The 12846-nt window shown below is 39.5% G+C and overlaps 1 protein-coding gene across 4 annotated transcripts in view; it reads right to left on the reverse strand.

The window, feature by feature from the left end:
* The window catches only part of ep400 (E1A binding protein p400), a 59107-nt gene extending 47124 nt beyond the window's left edge, over positions 1–11983 (reverse strand). For 3 of the 4 annotated variants that reach the window (XM_031892470.1, XM_031892472.1, XM_012969287.3), the window contains exons 1-3: positions 11875–11983; positions 5987–7342; positions 2045–2155 (exon numbers count right to left, since the gene is read on the reverse strand). In XM_031892470.1, the coding sequence (XP_031748330.1) occupies positions 2045–2155; positions 5987–7309 (1434 nt within the window). In that variant the 5' untranslated portion in view covers positions 7310–7342; positions 11875–11983. The remainder of the gene's footprint in view (positions 1–2044; positions 2156–5986; positions 7343–11874) is intronic. The other variant, XM_012969290.3, reaches the window with a different exon arrangement.
* Between the last annotated feature and the right edge of the window lie 863 nt (positions 11984–12846).

The raw sequence follows: 12846 nt of genomic DNA on the forward strand, positions 1-12846 counted from the left end.
TTTTGAATAATAAAAGAAAATGAATTAAAAATGTTCAGATGGTTTAAAGTTATTTGTAAATTGAGTTGCTACTAAAAGCAGTATTTGTGTGCCCCTTGATTAACAGACCTGTGAAGAAGCATCTGTTCTTTCCTGGTTTGTGTCCATGTTTTTCTATGGCTAAGAAAGATTCTTGAAGGAGAGTAAGGGTGAGGAAGAAGCAACATAGAAGTATGAGAATTCCCTTTGTAACATCTTTTAATACCTTGAGTACCCGTATAAGTCGGGCACTGTAAAAAAAAATTGGGATATTTTGAAAACAAAATGGTAGTAGTATTCCATCATTTCAGGATCCACCAGTCATGTCCTACAAGAGAGCACGTACTATCAGCTCACTATTGGTGAAAGCTGATATTGTACAGGTAAATCTTTAAGGCAAACAACAATATGTCCGATTAAAAATGGGACCATTCCCTGTTGCTCTAACGCAAGAAGGGGGAAGTTATATATCATCCTAGAAGTGGGGTCCCTATTCCTATCTCTGGACATTTGTCATGTACTTCGATGTCTGTAATACATGCAATCAAATGCCCTTGTGGCCTAGTTTATGTTGGGCAGACGTCACGAAAGGCCAGAGATAGGATTAGGGAACATAAGTCAGTGAGGAGAGCAGGTGATAGGTTAAAAAAAACTTTTATATAGGGAATCCTGGTGGATCTGTAAACTAGAAAGTTTAGTTCCCAATGGTTTGAACATGGAATATGATTTGTCTCCTGTTTTTAGGTAAGTTTATTAAATTTTAATCTTTGGTTTTGTTCTCCCTTTTTTTACAGTATTTATGTGAATGTATTATACGGCACTTACAATTGGACACCTTGATTGTATTACAGATGAAGTGAAAACAGATTTGACTGGATATCATGTTACTATTCTTAACATGTGTTTTAGTAACATTGTATGTTTGTAATATATAGTAATTGAACACTAGGCAGTGCTGGGTTATACAGGATATAAGGAGCACATTTACGTTTGAGTGTTAGCTTGATAAACTGACATTATTTCAAGAAACAGCAGTGCAGAAACGGAAAATACTGCTTTTAAATACAAATAAATATTCAAATATCTCTTAAACCATTGCAAATTTTTAATTCATGTTTAGAAAACAAGTTTGGGTAGAGTTCCCCTTAAATCTATGCATATTGGAAAGTTGTTCCTATAATAAAAAAAAAACACAAGTTAAACCTTCCTTATGTTGGCTATACTTTGTTATTATTTTTACTTCCTTTTCCCAACCAAACCCAGAACTGAATGCAGCTTTAATAATATCTAAAGACATTGTTCCATTTGTATGTAAATATGAACTTATCCAAAACATTAAGGCAATAATAATAATTTTTTTGATTGTATAGCGTGTGGAACTTTGTACTTCTAATACTCTTCACAGCTATGTACTCCTAACACTGCAATGGGACAGGTGAGTCCTTACAGTTTGTTGGCCTGATCCTAAAAAAGGTTGTTCCCCTAGTCTACTGGTCACTGAAGAGGCCATTAATTTGCAGAAATTGGTCACTGTTAATTTGAAAGGTCCCCAGACTTCAGTCAGTCTATGAAATTGGTGGAAACAAAGGGGATGCTTGACAAGATTAATGACAAAATAAACACTTATAGGAGACAAATGCAGGATTCACAAAAGCTGCTCATAATCACAAATGTTTGCTCATGCATTTGGTCTGAAGACATCTATTTGGGCCCTTTCACCCCTGAGTATGGTGGCCACCATGTAATGAAGCATGTTAGCTGTTGACAGAGCACCTGGCAAAGAGGATCTGAAAAATTGCATCACACTTTAGGCCCTCTTGCAACCACTGTGTAATATGCAGTGCCTTAACACAATGTGTGTCTCTGTCCACCACCAAGGAGTCTCTCTCAGGGTGAAGGAGTTAAATGAGAGAATGATGGCCTTTAAAAAATGAAGATACAGATACAATATCTGTTCATAAAAAGAAAATGGATGAAAAAATCAAATCTGAGATGAGGCCACATTTTAGAACCATCAAAAAGGTACCTGGAATGGCTGCTGCTGAGATGAAAAAGCAGCAGAAACATTAGGAGGAAGCTGGGTTGCTATAGCAACAGGAGTACCAGTCTGCCCATCTTTTCCTGTCACAATCTTTACCTGAGAGAAAATATTTCAAGAAGAGGGAAAATCACTTTCTTTTTTGATTTTTTGTTTTCTCATTTTATCCCACAAAAATGGTTGGATTTGAATGAATAAACATATTGTATTTTACAGTAACCAATTTAAATGTTTGGAATTTGAATTGGAATGGCTTGATTCTCGAGAAGTTTAAGATGCTTGCAAAGCATTAGAAAATATGAAATTTGAGTCTAGGAGGCCTTGATTTGGAACACAGTACATTACACAGCCCTTGATGCCAGGTTGTTTGTGCCCATCCAAGCTGGAGTCAAGAGTTGCTTCTGACCTTGTCTTCTAAAGGAAGGCAAATTGGCATGACAGACAGGTTTCAGTCAAAGGAGCTCCCAACACAGTAAGCAATGGATGCAGGAGCAAATGTCTCACCATACAACCCTAGGAACAACGACAACTTCCAGGGAAGCGGTGAGGTGCACTGAATTAGCAGGAAAGTGGGCAAAGAAGAAAAGGAAAGAAAAACAGAAAGGGAAAAGAAAGAGGAGGAAAAGACATACAAAGCACCTTTACATTATATATCCTGGCTATTCTATACCATGCGGATATTTTCAGATATTACTTGAAAACAAAGGAAATATATCCTATTCTAAACACAATTCATCATTCACTTATGTTCACTTAAGATATATGTGCATAACATACTACCCACCAGTTCTACATATTTGCAATAGAGTTGCCATATTACCGACCTTTGCTTATGTAAACCGGAAACTTCTTCCACTGCCAGTGATATAAATAGCAACATTTGGCACAAAATATAAAAACATTTCTTGAAAGACGCTAAAGTCTTTGAAAAATGTGAAAATATTGGTATCAAACATTCAGTTCTATTGTGGTCTTAAACCTATTCACACCATTTGCAAAGATAATCCCTTAAAAAATAGATAATAGGTGTATTTAGAAAGGTATCTATTCACATCAAGGCATGAAGACTAACAGAAAATTACACTAGTATTTTATACCGCTCTAGAACTAGCATATATCATTGAAGGCAACAGGGTAAATTCAGGCTGTGGAGAAAAGAGCTTTTTTTATGATCTTTTCATGTCAGAATGTTACACTCTACTGCACATTTGTAAAATATTATCATGCAGCTTTATAAATACACATGAGTTAATATGGTGTAAAATCGGGTATATTTTAACACCCCTATATAAAGACCAAAGCCATCTTTATACATCATTATAAATATTCGTCGGTGCTGATGACTAATGAATGTAGTACTTTTCAGGAATTACAAAACAATAATTTTATTCAGACAAGGATGCCCAAAAGAACACGGACTGTGTAAGGTGAGTGGTGTGGTGTAGAATATTCCAATTTCAGATTTAGGGGAATAAAAACGTGTAGACAACAGAATAATGGGTTAAAACATCACAGTGCTGTTCTGTTGGTGTGAAAGACACTTTAGAAACTTAGACTCACTCTATACATTCTTATACTTATAACTCGATTTTATACAGGTATATGTATAAAAATACCTATATAAAATCGTGTTGCATATACTTGAAACATCTTTCAGCACTAAGAATTTGTACAGAACATACTGTGACATAAGCTGCAGCAGCTCTCCAAGGTTTTACAGTTAACATGTCCTTTAAAATTGAATGTTCTGGCTAGCCTTTCCTGTTGTAAAAGTTCTAGCATGCGTATTTTGTCCATATTTATCAAATGATTCAGTTTAAAAAGTGTAAAAATAATAACTTCTTAATAATGAGTGTCCCATAATATGTATCCAAATGTAGGTACTACTAAAACAGAAAGACTGAAAGTGAATCAAATTAAGTGTTTTAAAGGCTGATTAGAACAATGTGTTTTTTTAAGGCAAAATGATCACTTAAAAGGCCTCAAGTGAATCGAGGCGGGAAATATCCCATATTGCAAACTAGTAAATACAACATTTTAAACTAAACCTTTTACAGCCTCTTTACAAATAATTATATATTAATGGCACCTTACATATACAATTGGTCTCCACTTCAGTATTTGCTCACAGGCCATGATGATTTTGCCATGGCAAGTTGAGAAACTTCCCTTCTTAGAACCGTTTAGTCAGGTGAGCATAGAGGCATAAGGGCTAACGCCTTGGGAGGCAACAAACCAAGAAGCACCATTGTGCAGTGCAAACCATTGATATTAATAGGCTCCTGTGTCAAATTCAGCAGGTTTATAAGTTTGCATGAAATGGATATCAGTTCAATACTAGCATTGTCGGGTCACAAAATCTTTTAAAAGAGAGAAGTCATCATAACTTTAAACACCCAAATTGTAATAGATCTTTAATAAATCAATTTACCCACTAGATTTTGTTCTTTATCTAAGTTTTTTAGATATAACGAATGTTTAGTATGTTAGTATGTGGTAAAATGCAATTCTGACTGTCTGGTAGTAGATTATTCCAGACCACTGACTTATACTGGCTCCCACTGGGGGGAGGGCAAAGGGTACTCCAGTCAGAAGCCTCATGGTAAAGTGGATCCCCAGGACACAAAGATGTGATTTGCATTTGGAGTGGGGCTTGCTTGTCAGTGGGTGGGGTTTGAATGGTGAATGGATTATGGGTGGGGTGTAGGCATAATGTGGAGTGGCCACGGCAGGTCAGGGGCAATTTGTTTTTACTGGGGCCCCATTCTACTTGGGGGCCCTTGCGGCGCCCTGCCAACTTAGTAGTAAGGGGTCCCATGATCTTTGATGGTGGCCCTGTTTACTGGATTCAGTTTGAGTTAGAGCTGGAAAATAACTAAATGACACATGCCATTAGCCTTGACATTTGCACTTAGCACAAACCATTGCTCCTGCTACCAGTCTACTTGGGGGCCCTTGGTGGGAGCACCCTGCTAACTTAGTAGTAAGGGGTTCCATGATCATTGATGGTGGCCCTGTTTACTGGAATCAGTTTGAGTTAGAGCTGGAAAATAACTAAATGACACATGCCATTAGCCTTGACATTTGCACTTAGCACAAACCATTGCTCCTGCTACCAGTCTACTTGGGGGCCCTTAGTGGGAGCGCCCTGCTAACTTAGTAGCAAGGGGTTCCATGATCATTGATGGTGGCCCTGTTTACTGGAATCAGTTTGAGTTAGAGCTGGAAAATAACTAAATGACACATGCCATTAGCCGTGACATTTGCAATTAGCACAACCCATTGCTCCTGCTACTAGTCTGGAATTCACATCTTCAATAAGTTTGTAAAAGATTAAATGTTAGAAAGCATCATTTAAAAAATGTGAAATAACTTCACTTTTGTTAATTCCTTTTAAGGTAAAATCTCACCATAGCCCTGTACATCAGACACCAAAACTTATTGTTCTGCAGGGCTGGAGGTTTCTGTGCCCAAGAACCTGCTAAACAACTTATGCAGAATAAAAGTACAAATAATAACTTTTAGGTGATTTATTTATTCTTTGAACCATGTCCAAATATATATCCATTCTTTTCAATCATTAGATTTGCAGAAAAATGCATGACTGCATGTGACACAAAAAGACTGCATATTGTATAAATGAAGCCTAGGTTTAGAAACGAGTAAAAATCATTCAGACTTTCATTGATAACCATTGCATTCTTACTGGTTACATGGAAAATAGATAGTAAACTATTATACAGTTCAGGTTTAAAATGCATTTTTGCATTTTAAATAATGATAAAAGTCACAAATCAAGTGATCACTAAAAGAAACATCTTACAAACAAAATTGCTACAAGGATGGAATACCCTGTTATACTTCTGTATGTAAGTGCTAAACATTCTTGCATCAAACATACCTCATGAAAGGAAGAAATATGCATCTTACCTCATCATTGATAACCTCTGACTGCTCTTCCTCTTCTTCCTCTTCTAGATCTAAGTCATTCTGTCGAAGGTAACCTTGAAGACCCAAAGTGGGTTTTTTCTTAAATGCCAGGAAATCCATCATGTTGCCCTGAAAGTGTTGCAGGAAGAAAAGCTCTATCAAATACTCCTTAAAGTTTTCCTTTAGAACCTTCATATTTTTTTGGTGATGATCCAAGCACTGCTTCCTCATTCGAGCTTCCTCTTGAGTAGCAGGGGGGATTTCTTCCAGCTTCTTACACTGTTTTTTGTGAGTGGTGCTCACTGTTGTGGTGAGGGGAAGATTAGAGAGTCCCTGGGGACCAGCAGCACGGGATGGACTTGTTGGCGTAGGGGGTGAGGTCATTCCAAATGAAGCACCAGTCACTCCAGCTATCATCCCCCCAGAAGTTCTGTCAAAGCTGATGGCCCTGCCCAGTTGCTGTCCATGAAGCACCTGCTGCTGCTGGATGAGCTGACCCTGAATAATGCTACTTATCTGTGGTGGTAAGTTGGTAGTTGTTATGTGGCTAGGAGTAGTTAAAGTCTGCATATTTGCACCACTTGCAACAGGACTTTGAGGTCCAAGATGATGAATGGTGCCACCTGTTTGAGAATGGGGCTGGGAAAGTCTACGTTCGTGCATGGTAGCCTGTGCTGCTCCAGCAGGAAGCTGTACTTGTGCTGTGGCCCCCTGTGCAATTTGTGCAATACCAGTTCCTTCTTGAAAAACAAAATGACCTCCATTAGATGGGCTTAAACTTATCTGTCTCACCAGCACACTGGCATCAACAAAGCCACGTGTAGGACTCTGGCTGCACATACCCAAACTAGCCCCTGCAGTCCCGGTTCTTACGCTCTGTAATGCTTGAATTGGCATTGCATTGGGTTGTGTGGGGCTTTGAGTCTGTACCTGTTGAGACATTGGGGAGGTCACTTGAATATAAGATGGGGAACCATGTTCAAATCTTCTTGGCTGGGAGCTGAACTGAAACCCAGGTGAAGCAGGATTAGGAATTGGCAGTGGTGTAAGCGTAATCTGTTGATTTCCTGCAACCACAGGCCCTACATTTTGTAAGGTTATATTTACATTTTGACCAGCCACTGGATTCCTGCTCATTATAAGCTGTTGTATTTGGTAACTCGGTGACTGGGGTGCAGGAGAACTAACAGCCGGGGTAAATGATGGAGCAGGTGACTGGGGTAAACTTGTCTGCATGGTTACTTCTTCCCCATCATTTCCTGTGAAGGATCTGGACCTCTGTAATTGGCGAGGGGTTGACGTTGGTCCATTACCATGATGCATTGTTGCTGTTTTTTATTTAATGTGTACCGATCTCTTCCACAGCAAAAAAAAAAAAAACAAAAGTTAAGGTATGAAAAAAAATCTTTAGAATTCAAGCTACTTACTACTCCATATCAGCAGGTAATATTATTGCCAGAAGTTTTCAAAGTAAAATTTGTGGGTAATATGACCAAAAGAGAGATAATGAGAGAGAGAGATCCAAGGATCCACAGAAGAACATGCATTCAACATCCAGGTCAACAGCCAACAGAGAGAGAGAGGATCTATGAACAAAACAAGCACACACAAAACATTCAGGTCAGCAATCAACAGAGAATAAGTTTGAGAGAGGTCCAAGTGTAACAAGCACACCAAACACATCCAGGCCACCAACCAATCTTAAAGGAGAAGGAAAGTTTTTTTGGTATTTTACTGCCAATAGATTTGCCACATTAGTGCCACCTAGGACACTACATTTATTCAGCAGAAAGCTTCACTATACCCGAGTAAAGAGCCATAGAAGCTCCCTCCGATAGCAGTTGCGATTTTAGCTTGGTCTTGGTAGCTTCCTGCTGCAGTTATAGCCATTGGAAGCTCAGATCACACATTCCTAAGGGTGGGGGAAGTGAGTTCTTATGCATTTTTATGGGAGGGGGAAGCAAGAAAAGGGAGTGGGAGGGGGAGAGAGGAGAGAACTGAGCAGACTCAAACCCCAAACCTGAAGGAGCCCTAAAAGAGAGGAAGTCTGATGCCGAAGAACATGTTCCTAAAAAGGAGGTAAGAAATACTGTGTTTCTTTTGATAGAGGACTCCGTGCAGTGTTTCTGTGAGTGCTTATGGCTGTATTTACATAGACCTTACTGATAAAGCTTACTTAGTTTTTACCTTTCCTTCTCCTTTAAAACAAGCACACAGGACATCCTGGTCACACATTAACACAGAGAAAAACAGTTAGAGGACCCAAGCACAACAGAAGTGCACTCACACACAACATCCAGTCATCAACCGTCAGAGAGTATGAGCACAACAACAGACAGAGAAAGAGAGAGAGAGAGAGAGAGAGAGAGAGAGAGAGAGAGAGAGAGGACCCAAGCACATACAACATTTTAGTCACCAACAAACACAAAGCAAAAGAGAGAGGGAGAGAAAGAGAAAGAAACATACACAACATCCAGATCACGATCTAACAGAAAGAGATAGAGGATCCAAGCATGCACGCTTATTTGTTTCTGCCATATACCGATGACATACAGTCTGCAAAAAACAGTACTAAACCACACCAATCATTGCCACTCTAATGCCACCTCACTGTATGCAAAAATAATGCACAGTTATAAAACCATGTAGTTATTTTAAGCTGGTGTAAAATAACAGTCTCATTTGTTTACTTTATTATGGTGTAAAACAAAAGACCAACCTTTATAAACATACCAGTTAGCTTGTTGTAATGGATCATTGATGTGATTGCAATGCATGGTGCGAATTCACACATTAAAGGGGACCTGTCACCCACACATAAAAAGCTGTACAAAAAAGTCCATTGCAAATTAACATGAAGCCAAAGTTATTCTTTTTTTATTAAAACTTACATAGCTTTTATAAATGTATATAAAAATCTGAGCTGTCGATCATATATTGCCAGCCCTTCCTCAATGCCTCAGGCATAGAGACTGGTCAGACAATTACTTACACTTTCAATTCAGCACATTTTCATTGTATTCATGTATTCTGTACATGGGCATCAAGTGCCAGATTGTGGAGTATAAACAAGATTTTGGAATGACACAAAGCTTGTCTTAATAACAGTGTTTACAAAATGGCAGCTGCCTGCTTGCTGTGTTTGTGCACTTGCAAGACTGAGGTAAACTAGATTTATATAACTGATGTAGTAAGTAAGAATATTTTGCTCAACTAACATGATAAAAAAGCATTTGGAATTATTTCTTAAGGTGATAGGTCCCTTTTAAGATGACAACGGAGCTTTAGAGTTATCCCAGCTATTATACATCAACCTTTAAACTGCCTTTGGTGTAAAATATTTTACATGCCTGTATATATGCAGCCCTTAATAATAAGCCCTTAATTTGTGCACACTTTATTCCATAATGTAGACACATAAACCAACTTTCAACACAGCCACTAACACTTCTTTTAGATATTCCTGTGTATTTTCACCAATTTAAAATTATCCCAGTGACTTATAAATTTCCTTCCCCAAAAGTACTTTCCTCACATTATCACACCATCATCACATCTTCTATCAGTATTGGCAGGTCCATCTACCATCAATTTATGGCTGCTTTAATAAAGTTACAACTGTAAAGGAGCTTCTTTCATCATAAGGTTAACCCTTCAGTTAGTAAAACCATAAAATGGATTTTGTAATAGAATTTTCAGTAATGTAAGTATTGGAATGGTTGCCTTAGGGCACAAGTGCACATGGGATAAACCAGTCACCTGGTAAAAGCACTGCATGTTTGTGATTTGTATGAGTGCAAGCAAGGTGCAATACAAGGCATAGTGGGAACTGGAGTCTTGCTGTAGGAGAGCTAACTCCTGCTGGATTGCATTAGTAGTACATGTAGTTGGGACAAGTAGTGGATGTAATAACAAAGGGCAGTCAGATATTGCTTTCTTTAGTAATTACATTTACAAATAACTAATAATTGTAAATGACTAATGAATATTAGTTTTTGTTTTGTTTTTGGTAGAATTTACTTTTACCTAAAAAAAAAATCTTTGTAATATGCTGCAGCACTTTTCCTCGCAAAACAATTTATAAAAAAAAAAAACAATGTTGACTTAGGCTGAAACATTTAAATGCCTGGATAAAGACTGTGAGCCAGAGAGTCATATATTACATTTGGCATCATTAGATAACTTTGCAACTGTAACAGAAATGTAGCTTTATGTGTGTTGCTTGGACTTGCAGATCAAAAAAAGCATGTAAATCATCATCTTATAGTCACTCAGTACAGATGAATTAGAAATTGAAGGGTGATGTGTGTTACCAGTAAAAACAATCAACAGTTTTTGACAATAAATAAAAATATACACACAGGGGTGTAAAGCTAGCCTTACATGAGCTGATAAAAGCTGCCCACTTAGCCCCTTAGCTTGTGTTTAGGGCTCTTGGGAGGGCCCCTCTCCCTATTGAGAAGGTGTGAAAATCCTGTTCAAGGAGGGTCATCAGCGCACTAATACTGTCCTTTCTTCCTAGGTTTCCATTATGATCTAAATATTCCAATCAGATCATCCCGATTCAGCCCACTGTGTTGCTGTTCAAATGGGGTAAAGATCTGCTCATTTGGTAACCTCACATCATCATCATACCATGTATCATAAGTAGCAGAATCAGACCATGTGAATGCTGGAGGGGAACTCAAGAGATACATGGGGCCCAGTATTGCCCAGTACTGACTGATAAGCAGTTTCAGTTTATGTTTATAGAGAAAGCATTTCTTCACATATAGAATAGCAGGGATCCCCACTCTTTTATACCCGTGAACCACATTCAAATGGAATAAGTGTTGGGGAGCAACACAAGCAGGAAAATGGTTCCTGGGGGTGCCAATAAGAGCAATAATTGGCTATTTAAAACCCTCTATGTGGACTGACAGCCTACAGAAGGCTCTGTTTGGCATTACACTGGGTTTTTATGCAACCAAAACTTGCCCACAAGCCAGAAATTCAATAATAAGCACCTGCTTTGAGGCCACTGGGAGCAACATCCAAGGGGTTGGGGAGCAACATGTTGCTCAGGAGCCACTGGTTGGGGATCACTGTAGTATAGGAATTCCCTAAAATGATTTTGCTGTCGGACTAGAGCAGAGAGCAAGTTGCAGTTGCAGTATTAGTAGAATTACAATATTTTTTAAATTACAGTTGAACAAAGGAAGAACTACATACTGAGCATCCCTGGGACACCCAACAGGCTGGCAGGAAAGATGCCAAGTTCTAAGAAGCCAATGTAAAGGCTAGAGATGGCAGGGTGACAGGGACTGAAGCTTCACATGTATAATGGGTACAAGACTGGCCAAACTGGAACAACCCACAGCAAATAAAATATGCAATTGCTTTTGTTTAAAAGCCTATACACCACCGAAAGCAAATATTGGTCAGTTCTTTCTATATACTAGGATAGAGATATCAATATGCCCATGAGGGTGATAATAATTCCGGGAGCTTACACTGTTACTTTAAATTAAGATGATTAGCAGAGTAATGGCATGAGGTTAGCGGATATCTGTGGGTGACAGGTCAGGGGTCCAGCCTTGCTAGGGGAAGGATGCGCAGTCACATAGATACACACACATATATATGAGACCCAGCAGCCCACAAACACGCAAGACTGGCGCAGACAGTGGCGCTAACAGATGACAGCTAGAGCTGCCGAAAGACAAGCAGGCTGTCAGTCCGGGAGGGGGCGGTGCAGGCCGCGGACAAGCGGAGATGGGAAGGCCCATTATTAGGGAAGGCCCAGCACCAGGGACAGCAGCCAAGACAAAGCGGAGCGAGTTCCGCCAGGTATCTGGCCCTCCCATTGCTATCGCTCCTTCCTCCTTAGCGCTGCCGTTCAAGCTCACCTGCCTGCCCCATCAGCTTCAACGTCTTGGCCGTCGCCCTCCGTTGACAAGTGAGAGACGTACGGAGGCCCAAGCAGGACCGCCCTGTCATAGCGAGCACGCATGCGCAGCGCTCCCAGACAGACAAAGGCATCAAATGAGTGTAGGCAGGTACCACTGAGCTGTTAGGATGCTGAGCGAGTCGGCCGCACAGACACAGTCTCACACACAGACACAGTCTCACACACAGACTTGCGTGCGGCCGGGAGGAGATGGCGGCTCCTCTTTCCACACGCCTTCCATCGCTCTCTGTTTAGTTTTATGGAAAGCTTCAAGCTGTGACCGTGAAGCGAAAGTGAAATAACGTGCTGTCTGCCTTCTAACTCCGAGGGGGTTTCATGGTCTGGCATAGGAGCAACGCTTTTCTCTTCTGATCTGTCTGTTTCTCGGCTTTATTAGTCAGCTTTCCAACTTCCCCACCTTACACCCTGATTGTGCCTCTCCCTATCCCTCATCCTCTTCTTATTCCTCTACTACTCTCCCTTCTCTACGCCCTACTCTACACCTTTATTCCCTCTTCCTTTGCAGTTGATCTTCATTTTATATTTTTTGTAGTTTTTAAATTATTAAGCTTCTTATTCAACAACTCTCCAGTTTAGAATTTTAGCAAATAGCTGGCTGCTAGGTTTCAAACTACCCTAATAACCATGCAATTGTTTGAATAAGAAACTGGAATAGAAATAGCAGAGAACCTTAATAACAGCAATTGCTGCCAGGGTCAGTGACCCCAATTTAAAAGCTGGAAAGATTTAAAAGAAAGAGGCAAAAAATTAAAGATTTATAAAAAAAAAAAGACCAGTTGAAAAGTTGGTAGGAAATGGACAGGACAACAAACATGTTAAAGATGAGCTAGACCTTTAAGAGATGCCTGTCCCTGAATCCTTTTCCTGTAGGCTGAATGGCAGCTAGAAGCAATACTTATAAAACAAATGT

The sequence above is a fragment of the Xenopus tropicalis genome, chromosome 1 (assembly GCF_000004195.4).
Source record: "Xenopus tropicalis strain Nigerian chromosome 1, UCB_Xtro_10.0, whole genome shotgun sequence".
NCBI lineage: Eukaryota > Metazoa > Chordata > Amphibia > Anura > Pipidae > Xenopus > Xenopus tropicalis.